Below are 23,641 nucleotides of genomic sequence, written 5' to 3' on the forward strand. Positions count from 1 at the left end.
TAAGGGTGAGTCTATCATTGTCAATGATCACTCATGGAAATTTTTTAGGAAAACTTACCAATATGTATCGTTCGACCAAACTTATTTACTAATATGATTGAAATACAAAATTTATATATTAATTATGCATATTATATGTATATGTATATAGATTAAATATATAGTATATGAATATTATATTTAAATATACAAAATTTATATAATTACTGAGTATTTTATAAAGTAGATCAGTCAAAAACATTGAACTATAATTGTATTCTACAAAAATATATTTTTTTGGTTATATTTAAAGATATATTGTGTTATTTTCTATAATTAACATTTTGTAACGAATAAAAAAAGAGTAAAAAGGTGATTTATGTAATACCTGAAACTTAAGGGGAGGTTAATGTAATAAAAAGAAGTTAAAGAAGGAACAAAGTTCAAGAGCAAAAAACCCTAGAAGAGAAAAGGGTTTTAGAAGCAGCAAAATTGCAGATTTTGGAATTGAGATTTGTAGATTTGGACAAATAAGGAAGAATGGATAAAGCCATTATAAATCTGGACGAAGGTACAACATGCACTGCGTGGAATTATTCGGGTCACAGGTTAGCTGCTGGTTCAACTGATGGTACTTTGTCCGTCTTTGATTCTACTGACCCGGCTTCATCTGTTTTCAATTCCTCTTCTAAATTCAAGGTTCGAAAAAACTCAATTCTCATATGAATTTGTTTTTCTGAAGTTTTTAATCTCATTTTGATGTCGTATGGATTTTGAAGTTTTTTTTTTTTTTAATCATTAATGTAGTACCAATGCACACCCAAAGAATCGAATAAACTATTTATACATATAGGAATTTGCTGCAGAAAAAAATAGAAAAACAACTATGAATCAATCTGAGATCGGCTCTATGTGATAGTGAGGATCATTGGCCTAGTGGTCCATGAAGTCTTTAGGTTCAAATCCTAGTCCTAGGTGATTTGTTTCGGTTGTCCAAGCTTTGGTGAGCAAAGGTTATTCGGTACCTTCGTTGGTTGGTGGGAGATAGCAGGTATTCGGTGGAATTAGTAAGAATAGTGCTCAAATTAGCTCAGGCACCACCTTACAAAAAAATGATGGGACGTGAGGATTGTACCTTCAAACAGAAAAAGGAACATTTGATTCTTGATATCAGACTTTGGATTCTGTAAAAAGTTCTCCTTTTTCTTAAGAAGCCAATAAAATGTAAATAGGAGCAGACGTTAACATCTTTTTTCCTTGTGAAGTCATAATGTAATAAGAGAAAATGATTCACGTCCTCCCCTTGCTTCTTGTATAGGCAATAAGTACCATATTTATTAGTATATGCTAGTAAGTTTGCAGTGGCAAGAATAACTGGACAAGTAGGAAGAGAAACTCTAACTGGCTTAGTCCTTTTTGTATTCTGCAACTCCAGCATCCCTCCTTTTGAAGGGGAGCCTAAAGTTGCCTCCATGTGACCAGGAGGTACGGGTTCAAGCCTTGGAAACAGCCTCTGGCAGAAATGCAAGGTAAGGCTGCGTACAATAGACCCCTTGTGGTCGGGCCCTTCCCCGGACCCTGCGCATAGCGGGAGCTTAAGTGCACCGGGCTGCCCTTTTTTACCTATGAAAAGAATAATCATGATTATAAAGTACCTTAAGTTCTTGAACTGAAATCTACGCGATTGCATTTCCACTTTTGATATTTTGATTTAGGTGCATGAATCCAGCATTGTAAAAGTTGTTTGGGCTCCACCAGAATATGGAGATGCAGTTGCGTGCATTTGTGCTAATGGAAGTTTGTTGTTGTGGGAGGAGGTAGTTGAAGGTAGACACAAATTTCTTCTGCATTTGTTGATGAAACGATTGTTACGAAGCTAAGCTAAACATGATGTTATGCGTGCCTTTTCTGCTTCTTTTATCATGGAGGTGTTTTGCTGATGAAAGTAGATTGTCAATGTGAAATCTTTGGTATCTTTCTTTGGAATCTCTAGAGACAAAAAAAAGAAGCAAAAGATAACTTATTCTTTTTTTCCACAAATGTTTATGAAATATTGGGGAAAAAAATCTAATACAGGAAACTTGATATGAAATTGAAGATTATTTTGGTTCTTAGTGGCATTTATTCTTTCATTTCTATTGTTTTTGGCAAGGAGTAATTGTGAAGAAAAATATTTTCTGTTGAATTCTTATTAATAATCTCTGTTTCCTATTATCAGTGAAACTATAATCTTAATCTTATCCTCAATTCAGTTACTTGATTTCATAGTCTTTCTTTAATCTTCTAGTTTTTTTAGTTTTATTTGTAAATACTTTCTCAAATTTTACTTCTGACAATAACTTCACCTGCTATAGCTTTTGTTCTTATTATCACTTAATTAGAGACTTACAATAAGTATCTATTATTTAGATTCAGAGCTGCTTCAGTGGAAGCTGTGCAAATGCTTTGACAGAATCTCATCCCAAGTTCTGGATGTTCAGTTTGGAGTCTCTCAGACAAGTCTGAAATTGGTGAGTCTGAATTAGACTGGTCGTAATTGTCTATGATTTGACATTGAAATGTGATAACAGTCATTTGAATAGCTTGGGGAAGGCTTTGGAGTGGCAGGGTGCAAAGGATTAGAACAAAGAGATGGTATCTATGTTGTGTATGAGTTTATTTCTCTTTCATATCTATAGTGCTTTAGGTGCATTATGATGGGATCACTCGATAGTCACGAACAATCTATTGTTGTATGTATATCTGCAGGAACAGTAAAATATTTTTTGGCTTTCCCTTAACTGAGATGTTGAATGTATCTCTGCCAGAAAAATAAAAGTTGTTTTTCTTGCCCTTAACGGAGATGTTACTTCCCCCTTTTTCCCTTGATCTTTTCTGCAGCATTGCGGTTGATTTCTTGTTACTTCTTAAAGCAATGTGCTATGATAATGTACCTTTATTGATTAAAAACTTATATTGCATCAAATTTTTTTTCAAACATAACTGGTACAGTTTTTTTTTGTCTTCTTAAGTTGTTAAAATCACCTCTTGTAATCTGTTAACTGAATAACAGAGAACTTACAATGCCAAAGTTGCTTATATGTTTATTAATAATTGCATTTAGCGATATAATTGGTCTAAAATATTGAAGATCTTTTTGGGAGTGTGAAGGTGAATCGTTCTACTAATTAACTTCTCCCCTAAGTCCTTGTATTGTTGATTGGGTTAGTTAATGAATTTATCTGGAAGGAAAGAAGGGCAGTATCTATGAGGTGAGATGTTGCCCGATACAAACTTCCCACAGTAAAACTCTGTCATAATCTGCTTGAGGTACTTGAGAGAGTTCTTCAAGCTGTTGATCAGGAGGCACATAAAGCTACTTTAGGTTCACACTAATTGCTACTGTTTTTTGTTATTTGGCTCTAAAGTGTGCCATCTAGAATACCTAAAAAATAATTGCTCTCTTGAACAAAGATCACATTGGTACCAAGTTAAAAGTATTCCCAAGTTTCTTTTTCTCTTTTCCTTTTTGAAGTTCTGAGGAAATACTCTTTCTTTTGCAATTGGCATATGAGATGCCAAAGTGTTATAAATGCCAATTAAATGTGTTAGGTGGGGATCCCCATGGAGGAGGTGATAATGCAGAGTGGCCAATGTATAAATGTACATTGTGGTCTCGCTTTATTTTACTCGCATATCATTTAATTCATGGGTCCTTCTGATGCTATGTTCCTTATTTTTTTCTTCGATTTCACTGATAGACAATGTTGAGAAAAAACTGTTTGATCCAGTGACCCTTGGTTTTCTGTCAATAGCTTTTAGTCATATAAAATTGTTTGATCCAGTGACTCTTGGTTTTCTGTCAATAGCTTTAAGTCTGTACGACTACATAGTCATTTTGATGACATATTTCATTATTTTCTTTCACATAGGTTGCTGCGTATTCAGATGGCCAAGTGAAAGTGTTTGAGCTCCTAGATCCATTTGAATTGAAAAATTGGCAGCTGCAGGTGTGTATCTACAGTCTGGTCTTTCTTTGACTTTCTACCTCATGAGCCATGTTCTTCCTTTTTGATCATTATTTCGCTTTTTCTCTCTGGAACAGTACTTGTTCTATCCCAATGCTGAATATTATGATAGCATTTTTAACTCTTCTGACTTTATCTTAAGGATGACACATTATGAATGTTACTAAGAAATGGAGAAGCTAACTTTTAGTCCTCTTTCTGTAGGCTGAATTTCAGAATGTCATTGAATCTGTATCTAAATTTGGAAATGTCTCATGCCGATCGGCTTCTATTGCTTGGAATCCCTTAAAAGGAGAAATCCAGCAATCAAGCTTCGTTTTGGGTTTTGATTCCGATGTGCCACAATTGAACTCCTCCAAGGTATGGCGAGTTCCTTTCTTACTGTTAACTTTAAGGGTTGCGTTCCAAACTCCTTAATTGGTTCTATTTACATCTTTCTTTCTTAGCTAAAACTTGGCAGTGAATTTATTGCATTCTGACTCTTGTTGATGATGAATAAAAGTTCAGCTAGTTATGCAACTTATATGTATTTATTTGACATTCATAAAGTCGGAAGATGTAATTCTTGAAATCTTAAGCTGCCACATCATGTATTAGTTGGTCTTAAAAGCTGTTAGTATACTTGGTCTCTGATGGGACATATGTAATGTTATCATATCATAGATTTCCACAGGTTTGGGAATTCGATCAGGATCATCAGAGATGGCTTCCAGTTGCAGAATTAGCTTTACCTGTAGATAAAGGTGATCCAGTCTCTACTGTTGCATGGGCACCAAATATTGGAAGGTTTGCTCTTGCCAACATCCTCCTTAAAACCATATAGCCAGACACTGCCGGTAGTGAAAAATGTACAATCTCAATTAAAGAACATGAAAAGCTGTACAGGATGTAGATGGTGGTTATACTTGCTTAGTTTTTTTTTTCCCGAAGAGAACTTTCTGTAATCATATGTAGAGCATATGTGAACGTCAGCAGTTGTATTAGGTAGTTCACAAAAGATGTTCTATAGTTTTTCCTTTTTGCCAAGGAGTTTCTAGCCTGAAAGTTTCACCATTGATCTGGATGAGTGGGGGATATCCGTTGTACATACTGTACTTAACCCACGGGCAGATGTCTGTGCATTTGAGCTTATATGATGTAGATACTGTATCATAATAATTGAATAATTATGACTTCCTCTGAACTGTTTAGTTGAGTGTACAGTATCTGGCTTTTGTCTGTTATAGAAAAGGCAGATACTATAACCTCAACCAAACAGTTCGACTGAGAGGAAGTTAGAATTGTTCAATGACTAAGATGCTTAAAATTTTCAGTACTGGGATTCACCGGTGTTGTCCGTAGTCCTGCATAGCAAAGAATTAAAATTTCTGTTTAGCTTGTTGTATGTGCTTTCTAATTTAAAGCTTCCTTTTTCAGGCCGTACGAGCTAATAGCAGTTGCTACTTGCAAGGAAATTGCATTATGGCATGTTGGATCAAATCCTGACTCTGATGGAAGGCTCTCGGTGGAGAAGGTTGCAATGCTCTCTACTCATGACAGCAAGGTACCTAGTGCAACACTATTAAGTTTAACTGTCTGCTTGTAAATCAATAAACAGCATCTAATCACAAATTAGTAGGGTCTCTTGACCCATCTATTTTTATTGTTTTTTTTTACAACGTGAAGTTTGACAAGCAAGTAAAGTGTCTAAAATTATTCGTTTTGTTTTTAACGCCTGAATCAATTGTCTTGAATGACCCTACACTCCGTTATATTTGACTTTCTTATCTGCCAATTCTCTAAGGCGAATTGGTGACAAAAACTTTTACACATTTAATTATACCATATTTGATATTTATCGTGCAGGTATGGCAGATGGAATGGGACATGAGTGGAATGACACTTGCTACTACTGGGAGCGATGGCGTAGTTCGCTTGTGGCAGTGCAACTTGAACGGGGTTTGGCATGAACAAGCAATATTAGAGCCCACTAGCTAGGCTGCTTGTGTGATTTTCGCATTCAAGCTTCAACAAGATTCAAGAACTCAGTGAAACACAAGATTCTGTGGTTTATCCATGTAACCAATTTGTCATCAGGCATATCATTTTGTAAAGCTAAGTGAGCCTTGCATTGTAAGTGGGAATCTGAAAAATTCCCAATATGATTTATGTTTATCTGATATAATGGAACTGGTTTGAGCCCATTGTTTTTGTATGTATGGAGAATTGGAGATACAGAGTTTTGATTTAATTTGATTACCCATTTTCGTCCGAATTGACAATGAAAAATCTCCCGTTCGCTGTGAGATTATTGAAAAATATGTTTGGTCATAACCTGGACAGCATCACGTTGGCTTTGAAGCAGTTGCTTGGTACTAGCATTTCATAGACGTGGATCAGTTATTCCCATGGAATAGACAACTTAGAACTACTATTAGTTACCATTTTATTCTTGTTTGCTTATAAGTAAACAAAAAGTCAAAAAACCAAGCTTGGCTGTTTTGCGTTTGATTAAATTGATGAACATTCAGGCGGTCTTTTGCAAGAATGTGCTTGAAGTAAAAATATATACTAGGCTATTGATACAAATACTATTAACTTGTTCCTACCCTTCTATACTTCAAAAATAGAACTGAGTGATCAAAATCCAAACTATTCATTTTACTGTCCTTTTTTGACATTATTTATCTGAAAAATTCTGAGTTATCAAATGGGAAATTTGGATAAAGCTCTACATGTTCAAGTGGAAACTCCAAGCCAATAATTGGAGAACTTGTTGATGAAGTGTTGGCTGAGAACAAATCAGGGAGGTCTGATTCTGAATGGTGCATGTTGTGAATTCTTCGCGAATCATTCATCTGGCAGCTTGGTAATGAGAAGTAATTTGATTCTGGGGTTGTAGGAGAGACAAAAGATGGCGAATAACCCCCAACCAAATTGTCATCAACTTGTGACATCTGGAAATGCAGATTTTCGTCTACGAAGCTAGAGAATGTAGGTGAAAATGGGAAAGAACATGTTGCTTCTTTCTTGTCCAAATCATTGGTATTCACTCTCAGATTTGCTTGTAAGTTCGCAAGCATTTGGTTCGATGATATTGTTCTTGGATTGTTGGCTTGTTTCTTGAGTTTATGTTTCTCTGGTGATTTTGGTTGTGTAGCAGCACAGTTAAAAGTTTGGTTACAAATATGTGACCCTTTGTATGTGATCTCAAATAGTGTAGGATCATCATCAGACCTTTGTACTTGCTTTGTTGCCCAACAGTTCTGCATATGTCGATATGTGCATCTGTAGTAACTCCTGCAAACATAATGAAATCTCATCGTTAGGATAAAGGACCATGTTTGATTAAATTATGTACTATCGATCGAGTAGAGCCGTCAAAATAGACTTATCCACGAGGCTAGAACAGCCAGCCTAGCCTGTTACTTGAGCAGGATAGGGGTTTATTCCATTGAGCTAAGAGAAGCCCCACCTAAACAAGCTCACCGGTTCCACAGACTGGGCCGGGCCGGCATTTTCAAGGTCATTTCAAATGACTAGCCCGTCACATAACACAGACTAGATTGGGCTAATCAGACTGATCTAGGTCAGCTTGCCGGCCCTTGAGAGGGGCCGAAACGACATTTTAAAGGTCGAGCTCGTCTTAGTCTTTCAAATATCAAAGACCCCATGACTTAGCTTGGCTAGATTGAATCAATCCGTTTTGATAGCTCTATATGACAAAATTACTAAAAGGGTACAAAAATCTTTAAAATTTCAGTTTAATTTTCCCTTTTTTTCCTAAATTTTTTTTAAAAGTTGGTACCCTTTTTACCAAATTCTTGAATAGAGAAACTGACTAATCACCTTGGATATTTAGCACCAAGAATGTCTTTTTGTCCATACTTTCTCCAACTATATCCATCATCAGTAGGTCCTTCAAATCCATTCTCTGCACTCACTCTGACTTGTTCATTCCATGTAGGCATCTGTTTTCTGCAATAACCATAAAAAACCAAGTCAATTTAAACTCAAAAAAAAATGAAAAAATCCATAATCATCAAAATTCAAATGTCCAGCAAACTAATAGTTATTATATCAGAAAATCGTTCTTTTTTCCAACAAAAAAGGTAACTTTTTTAGATAACAACTATTAGCTGAGCGAAAATCAAACTCGGAAAATGCTCTAACCTCTTCTTTGAAACATATCTAAAATCTTGATCATCAATTTTAGGATTCTCATCAACAGAAATTGAAGACTCTGGTGGTGCTATAAGTAGTGGTGTTTGTGTTACTGAGCCAGTCCAATTGAGAATTGTCAAAGATTTTTCAAAAGAAGAAAGAATCATTTGCATATGAAAATCCAATTCTTGAATATTATTTGAAGCTCTTAGTTGCTTAACATATTCCAATCCTTGTGTTAATTCATTGATCAATGAATTATATTCACTATTGAATCCACAATCCATTTTGTTTTCAAAGATAAAAATGCAATCTTGAAAATAAGTGGCTAGTGAAAATTTAAGGTGTTTATGGTTATTTTACATAAATAAATTGTAGTAATGAAATTTAGAAGTTTCTGAAGAAGTAGAAGAGAAGTTTCTTTTTTTCTTTTTTTTTGTAAGAGAATTGATGAGGAAATAAGAGTTAGAAGAAGCTGAATTTAAAAGGAAATGAAATGTGGAGAAAAAAATAAATTAAAAAAAGTGAGTGGTGAAGTGGAAGATAGTTTGAAAGTTGACTGTGGAAAACGAGTTTTTATTTTTTTATTTTTTTATTATTAAGTAGACCAGTCTTTGGACATAAAATCTTTTTACCAAGTGAAAATGTTTTAGTGAACAAGGTCCAAATGCTGACCAATTCAAACTTCCAATACCTCACCCCCACCCCCCACCCCCACCAAAAAAAAACAAAAAAACTATAACTAAATAAATTATAAATTTCTTTCTAGAATGTCCAAAAAATAATAATCTGTATTTTCTTTCATAATATCCACGTCCACATAAAATACAATTATATGAGTTGTTATCTCCAACTTTTTTCTATATGGAAAGTGATGGAATGTCGATATTTCATGAAAAAGCACATCAAGTTTGAGGGTGTATTTTTGGTTTATCATTTGGCGTTTGATAATTGAAAAGGGATGCATTATAATATTTGTGATGGTGCTTTAATGTACCGAATTTAATATTATATTAAACTTGCGAACAGTGAATCTTTATAGGAAAAGTTGATATTCGTGTTCAAGTTAATAATCACTCTATGTCTTGATTATGATGATTTCGTGCCAAAAAAATTAACTTTGGGATAAAACGTGTTTTATTAGAAATGACCTTATATCAATCAATTTTTGTATTATAGATTTGATGATTAAGTTTGAGGGTGTGTTTTTGATTTATCATTTGGTGTTTGATAATCACAAATGGATGAACAATGACATTTGTGGTGGTGCTTTAATGTATCGTGTCCAAGATCATATCAAACTTGCGAAAAGTGATTTTTTATAGGAAAAGTTGATATCCGTGTTCAAATTAGTGATCACTCTATGTCTTAATTATGATTTCGTGCCAAGAAATTCAATTTTGGGATAAAACGTATTTTATTAAAAATGACTTTATATCAATCAATTTTTGTATTATAGGTTTTGATGAATAAGTACTTATTAGAAATGACTTTATATCAGTCAATTCTTAACAACCTTTTATAATGCACATTAAGTTAAAATACTATTAGAGGTAAATGAATTAGGAGTTTGAATTCTAGTTATTGCCTAATATAACCATATCTTTGAAAGGGTTATCATAGATATATATGACCACTTATTAATTTTCATTTTATTGCATTGAAATCATTAAACTTAAGTATCACGAAAGTCATTAGTTATTTTTTATAATTAAAAAAAATGTGATTCAAATCTGCCTAAGTATCAAATAAAGTTATTAAGGAGCGATAAAATAAATATTTTACATGACTTATAGACAAGTTGAAATGATTTTTCGATTACAATATAATTTCTTAGTGACTTTCTATGATATTTAAATAGAATTGAATGGATTATTGATTTGTTTCTGTTTATCTCATGTTTGAGTATTTATTCAATAAAGAACATGTTGTCCTATATAATCATCCCTATTTAGCATGAGAAAACCTCAAAATTAGTAAAACAACCAATTAGCCATTAGGCCATACCATAATTAGAAAACAATATTAATTTAACACTAATCTATGCCTTTCACCTTACTCTAATTCTAATACCTTAATCATGTTTGACAAAATGAATTGAATTGAAAGAGTGATTAGGAAACTAATTGCGTTTACTAAAAAGACTTTATTAATTAATTAATTAATTAATTATGTGTTTGGAATCTTAGAGGAATTTATCTTTCTCTTTCTCACATCACATCTACACGAGGCATTGTTGGCTTAACGCCGTTAATCTAGAAATTAGGAAAGTCCAATGTATGACCAATTCAAACTTACAAAAGTGGGGTCTATTTGATGATTTAGCCATTTTTTGACGTTAATGATTAAGTTTTTGATTTAAAAAAGTTTTGTCTTTATTTTAAAGTCAGAGGTTGAGTTTAAAGGTTTATAGAGATAAAATATTATGATACAGTGACAAGTATTATATCTCAACTTTACATTACAAAAATGAAATAGCCTTTCATAGAAAGTGTGTTGTTCTCTAAAAGCCCAAAACAAAATAGTTGAGGTTCAAATAGAATATGCATACGTAAGACTGCAATTCTGATACATCTTATTTAGATAAACTAAGAACTAAGATTAGCATCTTTGACACACATGAAAATAATCCTTTTTTTTAGTCTGATCGATGACTCCCGCGTTCAGTATTGTTATCTATTATAGTAGGATGTCATCCAAATTGATATACGCCAACTTCATTTCGCCGGATTAAAAAAAGCAATCAGTCACTATGATTTTTTTGCTTAGAAAAAAATTACGTAAATTCTTCCAAGTCATATATCTTATTGTTTTCAAAATTTACTCGAGACCATTCCATGTTATTGTTGTAGGTGTGAAACCAAGAAGACAATATTGTTAAAAGGAATGTGTGGTTTTGGGAAGAAAGAAAAAGACAAGAATAAATATATTCAAATATCTCAATTTCCGCGTTCTTTTTTCTTATTGGGTAGAATGAAGTCATGAAGATAAGTGCCACATAATTACTCCATATTTACAAATTGTATTATCTCATTATAAATGGATCTTCTAGGTCTTCCAATGCACTTTTCCACTTTATTGCATATATATATATATTTTGTTTTCCCCCCACCTGATATTCGATATTGTATTCCGAATTAATTAATTTAGATTTGTATTCCTAAGTTTTATATTGAGAAACAAAGTTGATCGAGAACGGAAGAATACTTATTATTTTAACAAGATTTTTTTATGGATCAAATATCATGTTAGATTTCAAATAGATTGAATCAAATGAGTCAAAATAGATCGAGTTAATAAATGAGACGCTTAATAACCCGTTCAGACTTGAATGAATTGAACTAATCATATTTTTATTAGCTAATTTTATCATTACTAATGATGATATTCATTGTTTTTCTCTTTCTATTTGTAATCACTGCTAGCCAGATAAAAAAGGGTTGAAAATTTAAAAATTACCAACCAAGAACTTCTAGATGTTGCAATTAAGAAAATTCCTTGGATTTTAAATTGTTAGTATTATTGTTTTCCTCTTTCAATTCTGTTGAAGTTACCGCTGACAAAATAATTAAATTTCAGTTGGATTTTTTGGGTACTCCCTCGTCTCAAATTATTTTTCATGATTTTAAAAAATAACAATTTCAAATTACTAATTTCTATTTTAAAAGTTTAAGACACGATTAATTATGTTTTTTGAATTTATTTTATTTTTAATAGTAATTCTTCTTGAAAACTATAAAATTTCAATTATGAGGAGATAAACATATAATCCAACTAAATCAATGAGAAAAATTATATCTTCAGACATAAAAAGCTTGGTAAAGGGGGCTTCCATCCACCAAAAATATTTTCCGAGTTGTGCTGGATAGTTATCCATCACACGACTCTCAAACTCAATTTGTGATGGATCTTGAGAGACAGAGTGAAAACGCAATATTCTTTGCCCCATGCTTTGAGATGCGCGCTCCTCCCTGTGAATTGACCGTGCCACAAACCTACACAGGTGAACAAATAGAGTATACTAAAGCACTTGAGAGAACCATATTGAAGGAACTCAGCAAAATGATAGCACAATTTTGGGAGAAGGGTTCTCTCCCATCTTTTGATTAGGAAAGCAACACATATTAGGGGTAATTGTTTATTAAAAAATAATATTTTTATAAAGAGCGTGAAAAAGAAAAATACGATAGATAATGTTAGACGAAGAAAGTATAGCAACAGTTGCAGCCCCTTTTTTTGTTTTCTTCCAATTTATATAATGTAATGTCTCCAACAAATGGCCCCTAAGAGACTAAAATTTGACCATATTTTTATGAGTTTGGATTTCAGTGGTCTTTTGACTGACTGTTGTCAAGTTGAATAATCTTACTCTCTAATTTAGTTTGTTAAAAAAAGAAAAAAATCATTCAATTATGAGAATTGTAAACATTTATACTAGTAAACCTAGCAATCAATTGGAATTTGGTAAGACCATTCCAAGAGAAAAAGAAAAGTAAGAGCCAGTACTGAATATTTGTTAGAGGATGCTTTATATACCTCAGTATATTAAGACCTATAATTGTAGAGTTCTCAGGTTCGAGCTCTCGAAGTGAAAAATTCTTTATAATGAATAGGAATATTTGCAAAAAAACTGAAAAATCAAATTAAATCGAATCAAAGCAAAAATCAACATTTATTTTGACTTTATTTGAACTTGGTGCATCCACATATTTTATTTAATTATCGGTTTACGCATCAAATAGGCTCTTCTTTAATTATTATCGTTAGACAATCAAACTTATGCCTAATGGGTAAAAGTTCTTTAAGGGCGTGGAAAGTATTTGCCTTGAGGAGCAGAAATTAAATACGGAAAAGGGTCAAAATTACCCCTGAACTTTGAAAAATAGTTTATTTATGCCCTTCGTTCTACTTTAGGGCCAATTATACCCCTACCGTTATACTTTGGGTCAAATATGCCCTTGAGATTAAATCTGTTTTTTATCTATTTTTTAAAATCAGTTTTTTTTTATTTTATTTTAAATTTGTTTTTAAAATCTGTTTTTTATATGTTTTTTAAATCCATTTTTTAATCTGCTTTTAAAATTATTATTTTTAAAATCTGTGAATGCACATTTATTTTAAAAACAAATTTAAAATAAAATAAAATAAACATATTTTAAAAAATACATAAAAAAACAGATTTAAAATTTTTTATTTTAAATTTGTTTTTAAAATCTGTTTTTATATGTTTTTTAAATCCATTTTTAAATCTGCTTTTTAAATATATATTTTTAAAATCTGTGAATGCAAATTTATTTTAAAAACAAATTTAAAATAAAATAAAATAAACATATTGTAAAAAATACATAAAAAAACAGATTTTAAAAAAATAAATTAAAAATCAGATTTAAAAATAGATAAAAAAACGAAATAGATTTTTTTTTAAAAAATATGTTAAAAAATGGTTTTAAAAACAGATATAAAAAAATTAAAAAAACATATTTAAAAGGGGAAATAAGTTGACCACTGAGAAACTGACACGTGGCATTCTGTTATATTCAAGGGCATATTTGGCCCAAAGTATAACGGTAGGGGTATAATTGGCCCTAAAGTAGAATGTAGGGCATAAATAAACTATTTTTCAAAATTCAAGGGTAATTTTGGCCCTTTTCCGAATTAAATACAAACTCAAAATAGGGGCAGAAGTGCAAATGATCCAACGTATTTTAGTTCTTGGGCCAAGACTTTCATGCTGGACCATCCATTGCACTGGGCTTATGTGACAACTCTTGCTTTAGCCCAACATTTCATCTGTCCAACTCCGGGAAATTACACCCAACGACTCTGAAAATTGGTGGCGTTGAACTTTTGACCTCACTAGCAGCTAAATTAAATGTCAAAATTTGAAGTATTATCTACGGGACAAATGAGATCAAAAGTTCAAGACTATCTATTTCTAAGGTCATTCTTGTAATTCACTCCCGTAATTCTCAATCTAAGAATACATATTCTCCAAAATGTGTGCGCAAGTAACCCTTCATTGCCCTCTATTTATTTATTATATGTGGAAAAGAGAAAAGAGAAAAGAATATAGGAATTAGACAACAAATAATGAAAACGCATTTAGAATAAAGTCTAATTGAGAAGTATTTCGAATTTTGCAAGTAGCACATATTTCCTACTTATATAATATTCAAATATACTCTTGGCTATTAGAGAGAAAAAAATAATTCTACCCACTTTTATGAGAGTCTCCGTTATGTTATTGCTCGTAAATAACACTATATTTACATCATATTCGTGCATTGACGATTCATACGATACAATAAATGTCTACACATTAAATCAAATTAGCATAGAAGAATAAAGTTGATCAACTTATTCAGCTTGGCAATCTAACAATTAGAAGTTTCACATTGTAACAACAAACATAATAGACCAAGTCGGATTCCGAAAGATTTAACAAAGAGCCATAAGTTATGAATCACACAGACTCCGACTCCGACATGTTTGGGATGGAGGTGTAGTTGAATTATACTTTCAGCCAAAGGATCATAGTTTTTGCCAATCAAAAGGAAAAGGGCTGGCAAGTTTAAACTATCATATTCCAGGCCACATGATGACTTGTCTAGAGTTTTCTTCCAGTTGCTATTAGTCCAAATATGTAGAAATGTCCAAGTTGAGAAAATAGAACAATAAAAAGATAACTCAATTATCAGAAGGAATAGAATAAATGCTCACTCAAAAAGCTCTACCTGACAAAAAAGAGATTAAAAAATGACAAGAGCTAGTGATGTGAGGTGTTAAAGAGAAGAATGTACTAGTATAAATAGATGTCATATGACTGGCCATGTCAAGTAAGAGAGCCATAAGAAACTAGAACTCAAATACAAGAATTCTGTTCAGTTCCAGACAAATTTCAATGGCATCACTTCAGTGCCAAAAGCCAGTTGCACAACAAACTGTCTGCCAGAAAACCACCAACACTGTCACTTGCCATAAGGCGAATGAGCACCACTCTTTGGCTGAAAAAATGAAAGAGATTACAACCAAGATGTTCCACCACGAGAACCACGGTCAGCAATCTGCCTGCCATGGGGCAAAAACTCAACAATCGGCATGCCATGGCACCACTGCTATGCATGGAGGTCATGCTAACCATAGCCAGCAGACTGCATGCCATGGAGCCAAAACTCAACATTCAGCAGGCCATGGCTCCACTGCTATACACGGAAATCATGGTAGCCACGGCCAGCAGACTGCATGCCATGGAGCCAAAACTCAAAATTCAGCAGGCCATGGCTCCACTGCTATACACGGAAATCATGGTAGCCACGGCCAGCAGACTGCATGCCATGGCGCAAAAACTCAACATGCAGCAGGCCATGGTTCCACTGCTATTCATGGATATCATGCTAACGGCCAGAACACTGCATGTCATGGTGCCAAAACTGTTGGACATGGTCCCACTGCTATTAATGGAAATCATGCTAACGGCCAGAACACTACATGCCATGGCGCCAAAACTCAGCATTCAGCAGGCCATGGCTCCACTGCTAAGCATGGAAATCATGCTAAGGGCCAGAACACTGCATGCCATGGCTCCACTGCTACACACGGAAGTCATGGTAGCCACGTCCACAACCAGCAGACTGTGTACCATGGCTCAAAGAAGGAAGGGGGTATCATGCATAAGATAGGTAATCAGCTGAAGACCATGAGGCAAAAGAAGAACAGAGATGGACGCTGCAGAGATGGCAGTGACAGCAGCAGTGATGAGAGCGACAATGAGAACTGTGGAAGGAACAAGGTATAATCTAAATATAACCTTTTGTCTATTTTTGCTTCTGTATAATCTGATGGGCATTGACAACAAAAAAGAAAAAATTAGATTTCAATGTTAAATAGTCCCTTTGTTTTAATTTGTTTGTCCGGTTTTGACTTGGCATAGAGTTTAAGAAAATAATGAAGACTTTTGAATCTTGTGGTCTGAAACTAAAGATATGTTAAATGTAACAAAATGCCCTTTAATCTTGTGGTATTAAACATGTTATGTGGAGAGTTAGAATTATAGAGGCATTTCTTTTGAAATGGACTAAAGAAAACAAGACAAACAAATTGAAATAGAGGGAGTATTTCACAAAATTGATCTAAAGCCGGGACATCCACTAACTGTGAAAGGGAACAGGTCTTGAATCAGTCAGTGTAACCCTTCACAAGCTCAGTTTCATTAAGATAGCAACTTTACTAGTTACCCAACTTACCTTGAAGCCTAAATTGTAATTTTGCTTTTGCAGAGGGAGAGCTGCTGAAGAAGTAAGCTGCAATAATCAAGTGAGTAAGAGACAGAAGCTATACCACTAATGAACTTCTGTTTCTCAATAATTATGTACTTTAATCAAGAGAGAGAGAGGTGTGCTATGTGTGTGTCGGTGAGAGAGTGGGTGTGCTGCATGAATAAATGCAAATACTTCTACTGTACCTATTACCTATGGCTTACCTGGCCTATCAAGTAATGAAATAAACTTGTGAGAACAGTATTTTCTCTTCTTTTTTTTCTTTTTTTTTTTTTTTGGGGGGGGGGGGGGGGAGGTAAAATAATCAATATTGCCTCATGGTGGAAAATGAAATGGACAAACAATGAGCAAAGACATTTGTACATAACATCATGGAATCTGTATGAATCGATAATAAGAGAGCAAGGATAGAGGAAAGAAAGAGTCAATTATAATGGAATGATCTTTTCTTCAGCATTTAGAGACAATTTTCCAGTAATAGCACTTCAGGATTTCAAAGCTGAACAAATATAATTTTTTTAAGGAGTTGTGAGTATAGTAACTAGCAAGTTTTTCTTCTTTCTACCATTCAGATGAGATAACAACTAAGAGGAATGCTCAAAAATCCTGGGAACTTCAGAAACCAATAAGGTCAGCATACACTTTACCCTCCCCAGACCCCACTTTGTGGGAATACACTGGGTATGTTGTTGTTTACTTAAATTGTTCAGACAACTCATGAACGTATAAGTAAAAGAAAGAGTATATTCTATTAGATATTTGAAGGCTTTGATCCTATTGCATTCAGAGGATAAAAGCAAAAACCAGATGATCATTAAGTCCAAAAGAAAAATGCAATGAGATACACAAAAGAGACGGATTCCCCATCCAGACCCAGGGACAGACGTATAGCTTTAAGAATGGGTTCAATTGAACCCACCATTCTTGACTAAGACCATATAAATATGTGTGTCTGTGAAAAAAACTTGAAAAAAGTAGCATAAATATTAAGTTCTAAACTCATATTTTGAAAGAGTTTTGAATCCATTAAGTTTAATTCTTAATTTGCCTCTGTCGGGTCCAGCCTAAGCCAACCAAGAGAGAGTATATTGAAACTAAACAAACTCCGGCCGATGTATGAGGACCTAGTGGACTATGCATATTTAAAGACAAAATAAGGAATGCCTAGGTTCATAAAGCCCAAACCGAAAGAGATGGAGAGCAGAGATAGAGAGAATAAGAATCTAGTACATTACACAAAAAAACTTTACTGAAGCCTAGGGGTATTTGCTACTACGCCTCAATTCCAAGAAAGTTGGGGTCAGCTATAAGAATCCTCACTTACCACATTACTTCATTTAAATCATCCTCATGCCAATACTACGCAAATACAAGTAAAAAGTAATACAAGTTGTGTTTTTTTTAAAGGTATAGATCTCTGAAAGGTTAAACCACTGCTAGAAAGCATAAGACCTAGAATAGAAGTGCAAACATGTAAAACGTATTCTCAACTAATCTATAACACCTATATAGATCTTTTCCTTTCATTGTCCCCTATCTTTAACTAAGTCTACATAATCCCAAATATTGTAGGTCCTTTAAGACAACCTCCTTTTACGTGATTTTAGGTCTACCTCGTCCTTTTTTAACACCTTCATCTCAGGGTTTCACACCTGCGCATAACACAGGACATGACCAAACCATCTCAAGTGACCTTCTCTCATTTTATCCTCTATGTGTGCTACTTGGACCTTCTTGTGAAGGTGATCAATCTAGCCATAGTTCAAACCTAAAAGATGTCGACTATCCTTTACAACTCTCAGCTAGATGCCAGTGACCAACAATTGAGAACATCAGAAATATGCACTAGTTACAAAACAGATTAATGACTAATAATTTTTCCATGCTTTCTATTGAAACAATATCTTGATTCTCCTTCATCTATTAGTCAAGATGAAAATAAGTTTCAGCACTGCTTCTCTCAAAATATTATACTTCGATCCTTCTAAAGGAAATTATTAAATTATTCGTGCATCAAATTTTCAATATTAAAATAGCAAAATAATTCCGCGTTTAATATTGCAAAGAAGGATTCGGAATAAAAACAGCCTGGAATAGAATGAGATGCTCTTCAAAGTTTAGCCTTTGGAAGAAAAGGAGATTCAAAGATGACAGGACAACTGATGAGAAATAAGAAAAGAATCCCACTACTAATTCATGTTGCTATTGCGTACATGTATATATGTAATATATATATATCAACCATTCTGTGAATATAAAGCAAAAAGAAGGCAATAGTCCAGAAGACAATATCTCTAGTTTCAATTCAATCACTCATGGCATCAGTTCAATGCAACAAGCCCACTGAGCAAAACATTAATCATGTTCAATCCTCCACCGTGTGCAACAAGACCAGCACTCCAACTAGCCAACTGGCTGTTAGCAACAAGACCAACACTCCGATTAGTCAAAAGGCTGTTTGCAACAAGACCAGCACTCCGACTAGCCAAAAAGCTGGGTCCAACAAGACTAGCACCCCGACAATCCAAAAGACAAATAATGAGAACCACTCTTTTGCTGACAAAATGAAAGAAATGACACACAAAATGTTTCACCGTGAACATCACACTCAACAGGGCCAGAAGGCACACACCCAAAAAGGACGTCAGTCTGTCTGTCATGCGTCCTGTGCAACTCATGGCACTCATGCTAACCATACCCAGCATTCTGCAAATCGTACTACAACTAATGGAAAGAAAAAGATGGAAGGCCACTGCATGCCTATGAGGAAGAACAAACAAGAAAAATACAAGTTCAGTGACAGCAGCAGCAGCAGTGATGACAGCGATAATGAAAAGTGTGGAAAGAAGAAGGTATGATCCGCAATCTTTTACGAATCATTCAGAAGACAATTGTGTTAATAGCCCTTTATCTTCATATAAGCCTAGTACAACACGTCACTTGCAGAAATGATTACGACACAAACCAACTGGTGTCCAACTGTCATCCCTGTGAGAATGCAAAAACAAGCTAAAATTTGAATCCAGCTTACTAGCTTGTGAAAAAAAGAGATGCCAGTTTTTATAAGCTTTAAAAATCTTTTGGTTGTAAGCTAAGAGTAAAAATTCAATCCAGCATGGGAAACATACAAAAATCCATGAAGTGATGGTGGGATTAGATTTTCAGTATGTAAGAAGCATCATTTTCCGCCATCTCTGGTTACTCGAATTATGTGGAGGCAATCTTCCAAAAGGCACCATCATATGAACGTCAGCAAAATAAATGTTGGAGGTAGAATCTCAATTGACTAAGCTTTAAAAAGATTAGACATAAATTGTCCAAAAAAATCATCATAACTAATCCAGCTTTGGGGGAAAAGGGAAAATTAAGAAGTAAATAAAACAAAAGTGTACATTTTACATGCATCAAAACTGAGCAATAGGAATTAGAGCTGTAATACAGATGGGTAAGACAGACAGGAGTATTATCAGGACACTAGATAACCTTTAATGGGTAACCCAAGCAAACAATAGCTGAAGCACCGATGCCATCAACAGCTACCATGCAGCTAACCCTACAACAAAAGAGGACATTTGTTGCATGTATTAATATGGAATTAAATGTCATTACCTTACACTTCATCAATTCTCTGGAGCACCAAGGCAGTAAAATACATTAGATCAGGCAATGCACCCATATAAGCATGGATATGTGGAATATTAAATTTTTTATATATTTAGAACCTTTCTGCATAATATCTAAAAGAAATAATTCAAACACTGAAATCGGAACGTAGTAGAGCATCCAGCAAACACAATTTGAGAAGTAACTCATAATAAAAGATAAGATATCTACACATAAGCTACTTGTAAAACTGCTACAGATATCAGAATGAACACATACTGAAGTACATCTGTCAAAAGAGGTCTAGAAAGTAAGGACCTGGACATCCTTTCTAACTTATATCCTGATACATAATTTGTGCTAGAAACTCAACTCAACATGAATTACCCCTTTTCTTATTCACAGAGGTTAGAATTAAGTGATCTGGATGACATCAACTGATTTCAAATAAAAGGGGAGAAGTTCCAGATTGGAAAAACTATGGTTATAAAATAAAATAACACTTATAGTTGGTACTTTACTGAAAGAAAGGTTCAAATATTAATGGTGATACATGGTGTTCTGAACGCATGCAATGACTATCACCTTGAACCCATTGACTTCCCTGCCAAGATAAGCGGATGCCCAGGGTATTTAGCAGCTACCTCTTTGACAATATTAGAGTGAAAATCAACCAATTTTTCTGCCTTGGGGGGAGCCCTCCTCTTTCCACTAGACATGTCTGCCATAATCCATAGAATTTCAGCAAGAAAATATGTGCTATATATTTCTCAGAAGAAAGTATTTGCTACATATGTGTGTGGTTAAAGTGACCCATAAATCTTACATGGGTAGTCAAAGGTCACAACTTCAGCAGCCTTCAGTGACTTGGTCAACATATCCTTCCATCTTCACAAAGCTGGGATAAGTTAGCACAGAAGCTTTATGCTACTTATAAAGCATGTAGAAAAACTCTAATTTTGAAAAGGCCATTTACAAGTAACTAACATGCTTTCTTGAAATGTCTGGCATGCATGGAAGAAAATACCATACAAAATCATGTAACTCGGCTAATAGAGTAGTATAGTTTGGTGATATTTTTGTGTTACAAATAACAACAATGTCAATTTGTTGATTGAAGCAAATGATATGGAGTAAAAGCCAGAAAAATTGTGAGGCAAAAGATGTCATCCTTCCATAAGTGAAAAAAGTCATTTTACTCTTCCATAATATTTGTTTTCCTTTTGTAGTAATCAATTTCCGTTACACCTAACACACCTTAAATCCCAAATCGGCTCATTAGTTATAGGAATCCACTCTTTCTATATCCATAGTTAAAAACCTTTTTTTCAGCTATATATCAGTCTACCACAACCCTCCTCCTTTACCTAGACATAGAACCTGATACGTTTAACTCAGGTAGGCAGAACTTAGCTACAGAGGTGGATTCAGATGCCTGATTACAGATTCATGTGAACCCAAACCTTGATTGTAAACTCGGTTATCATTATAATATTAATTTGACATTGTTGTAGGTACCTACAAAATTCAAATTTTAGATTCGCCTCTGCTTAGCTATGTACAAAAAGTGTATCACATATTATACAATCAAAAAGCCATATAGCACTCAATTATTAAAGCATGAAACTAAAACTGAAACTGCATATAATAGAGATGAGCTGATCATCCAATCAGAGGTGAGCGTTTTAATTGATTTGTAAAGAGAATACATACAAGTTGCAACAAGTATATGAAACTTCCAATAATTGTAAGTTACTATCTGGCTGCAATTTAATACAGGAATAACTGGCATAACTCCAATTTAGCCTAGCCTCAGATTAATTAAGGGGAAGCATACAATGCCATTCTTGAGCATATTCTCATAAAATGACTCATTGAATTTTACATCCCCCAGAATCTTGTCCATGACGGACATTGCCGTAGGCAGAAAGTTCAAGAAGATCCATGTCACGACCTGAAACCCGACAATACGAACTTCTCTGAATAAGTTCAGCTTTTGATATATCAGTTCGATTCCCCTTGGATCTATTAACTGTCGCCTGCAAAACTTGACAATTCTCTAATGTACTTTCTCCACCCTTAGAATAGGGAATAATATGGTCATAGTCATGGCATAGACAACCGGGACAGCCCACAAGCTTCCGAAAGACAGTGTTCCCTAAAGGGTCTCGGCGCCATCGGTCCGGGTCTCTTCCCTTTACTTTCTCCGCCTTCTCCCAACACTGCTGCTTCACCCTATACGAAAAACTTCTTGGGTTGGTCTTGGGGGGAATTTCAAACAATCCCAACTCTTCAGTGAAGATTTCGCGGTCAAGCGCCGACACTGAGGGGGGAGGAGATAGCCTATTATGGAGAGAACCCGAAGGTCTAGAATCGGGTCCTGATGGATGAACGGGTCGGGTTCTTCTTGGGGAGGAAGATGCATTCTTGTTTTTCCTATTGCCTTCTTTCATGTTTCTGTATATTTTTTCCTCAACAATTTGGCAAAATGGTATAAATATGGGCTGGGCTGAAAAGAAGATCAAATAAAATGGGCCCATGGGCTAGGATTAATTTTGGGAAAAATTGTCTATATACACAACTTATTTTACTATATTCTCTAAAAAAAATTACTATTTGAAAAAATTACAAAAATCTATATTCTCTCCTATTCTCGGATACATCACTTTACGCGATGTATTGGTCGAAGACATCACTTTACATGATGTATCGGTTGGATACATCACTTTACGTAATATATCAAGACATTTTAGAAAGTATCCGAATTCCACCAAATTTAAGGGATTTTTGTAATCTTGAAAATAGTAGAGATGGGATGTAATTAACTATTCACACTATGAAATTTGTATAATCCTTCCTTAATTTTGGAGATTGTTATATAAAGGGAAAATTATGTGAATTGATAAACATTACTAGTGTATTATTTAACATAGCTACGATTTCACATAATTATGAATCGTGACTACAGTTTAATGAAATTTTCTATTATACAAATTTGGCGACTCATATACAAATCTGAAAGCGAATTTAGGGACTCATACACAAGTCTCTAAAGCAAATTTGTATTTTTTTTTTATATTTGTATGTTTCGGGGCTCATATACAAATCTCTAAAGCAAAGTTGTATTTGTATATACAATCTCTTTGAAAATCCAATTTGTATAATGCAGCGAGATATACAAACGAAAATTGGCAACAATTGAAACTATAGCTATAGAATATAATTAGGCAAACTATAGCTAAAAAATCTAATTATGTTTCAAGTCTTTGCTATTTTTAAAAGTTCCTTTGTATAAATAGCCGGTAAAATTCATTACTTTGTTTCTTTTACCGGTATACATAAATTGTAATTTGATTATACACTACTATACATATATTATGCATAATTAAATTTGAAATAATTCTATTGGTGGCAATTTAGGTTAATTCCTCTTTGTTTGCTAGAAGCTCGAAGACTTTCAAATAATTATTTGAGGTTAAAACACATAAATTACGACTACATGATGTAATTCATAAATGACATTTACTAAGTGTTTTTTTTATAGATAGTATCTTTTTGAATACTTTTATGAATGTGTTTTATCATTCGTTGAATACGTTTTATAGAGAGTATTTAGAATGGAATTTATAGATT

At 34.0% G+C, this 23,641-nt stretch overlaps 5 protein-coding genes and 1 non-coding gene across 6 annotated transcripts; 4 read left to right on the forward strand and 2 right to left on the reverse strand.

Moving 5' to 3' along the window:
* The first annotated feature begins 396 nt into the window (after positions 1-396).
* On the forward strand, positions 397-6,169 carry LOC129890145 (protein SEH1). The gene is made up of 8 exons (XM_055965689.1): positions 397-678; positions 1,695-1,806; positions 2,389-2,489; positions 3,891-3,968; positions 4,191-4,346; positions 4,660-4,772; positions 5,403-5,529; positions 5,832-6,169. The coding sequence occupies exons 1-8, from the start codon at positions 520-522 to the stop codon at positions 5,961-5,963; spliced, it is 978 nt and encodes a 325-aa protein (XP_055821664.1). The 5' UTR covers positions 397-519; the 3' UTR covers positions 5,964-6,169.
* On the forward strand, positions 3,215-3,332 carry LOC129890906 (small nucleolar RNA snoR104). The gene has a single exon (XR_008767090.1). It is a non-coding gene; the product is annotated as a small nucleolar RNA snoR104 (small nucleolar RNA).
* A 275-nt stretch (positions 6,170-6,444) lies between the features above and the next one.
* LOC129890144 (probable WRKY transcription factor 53) lies at positions 6,445-8,539 on the reverse strand. Its single transcript, XM_055965688.1, has 3 exons — positions 8,139-8,539; positions 7,815-7,943; positions 6,445-7,265 (listed from the first exon to the last, which is right to left on the reverse strand). The coding sequence occupies exons 1-3, from the start codon at positions 8,414-8,416 to the stop codon at positions 6,650-6,652; spliced, it is 1,023 nt and encodes a 340-aa protein (XP_055821663.1). The 5' UTR covers positions 8,417-8,539; the 3' UTR covers positions 6,445-6,649.
* Positions 8,540-14,954: 6,415 nt separating this feature from the next.
* On the forward strand, positions 14,955-16,643 carry LOC129890146 (uncharacterized). The gene is made up of 2 exons (XM_055965690.1): positions 14,955-15,918; positions 16,406-16,643. Exons 1-2 carry the CDS (start codon positions 15,031-15,033, stop codon positions 16,418-16,420), a joined length of 903 nt encoding a protein of 300 aa, XP_055821665.1. The 5' UTR covers positions 14,955-15,030; the 3' UTR covers positions 16,421-16,643.
* Positions 16,644-18,669: 2,026 nt separating this feature from the next.
* On the forward strand, positions 18,670-20,029 carry LOC129890151 (uncharacterized). Its single transcript, XM_055965695.1, has 2 exons — positions 18,670-19,257; positions 19,352-20,029. The coding sequence occupies exons 1-2, from the start codon at positions 18,721-18,723 to the stop codon at positions 19,355-19,357; spliced, it is 543 nt and encodes a 180-aa protein (XP_055821670.1). The 5' UTR covers positions 18,670-18,720; the 3' UTR covers positions 19,358-20,029.
* A 1,618-nt stretch (positions 20,030-21,647) lies between these two features.
* LOC129890149 (uncharacterized) lies at positions 21,648-22,465 on the reverse strand. Its single transcript, XM_055965692.1, has one exon. It carries the CDS (start codon positions 22,459-22,461, stop codon positions 21,880-21,882), a length of 582 nt encoding a protein of 193 aa, XP_055821667.1. The 5' UTR covers positions 22,462-22,465; the 3' UTR covers positions 21,648-21,879.
* Between the last annotated feature and the right edge of the window lie 1,176 nt (positions 22,466-23,641).

Source organism: Solanum dulcamara, chromosome 5 (assembly GCF_947179165.1).
Source record: "Solanum dulcamara chromosome 5, daSolDulc1.2, whole genome shotgun sequence".
NCBI classification, from domain to species: domain Eukaryota; kingdom Viridiplantae; phylum Streptophyta; class Magnoliopsida; order Solanales; family Solanaceae; genus Solanum; species Solanum dulcamara.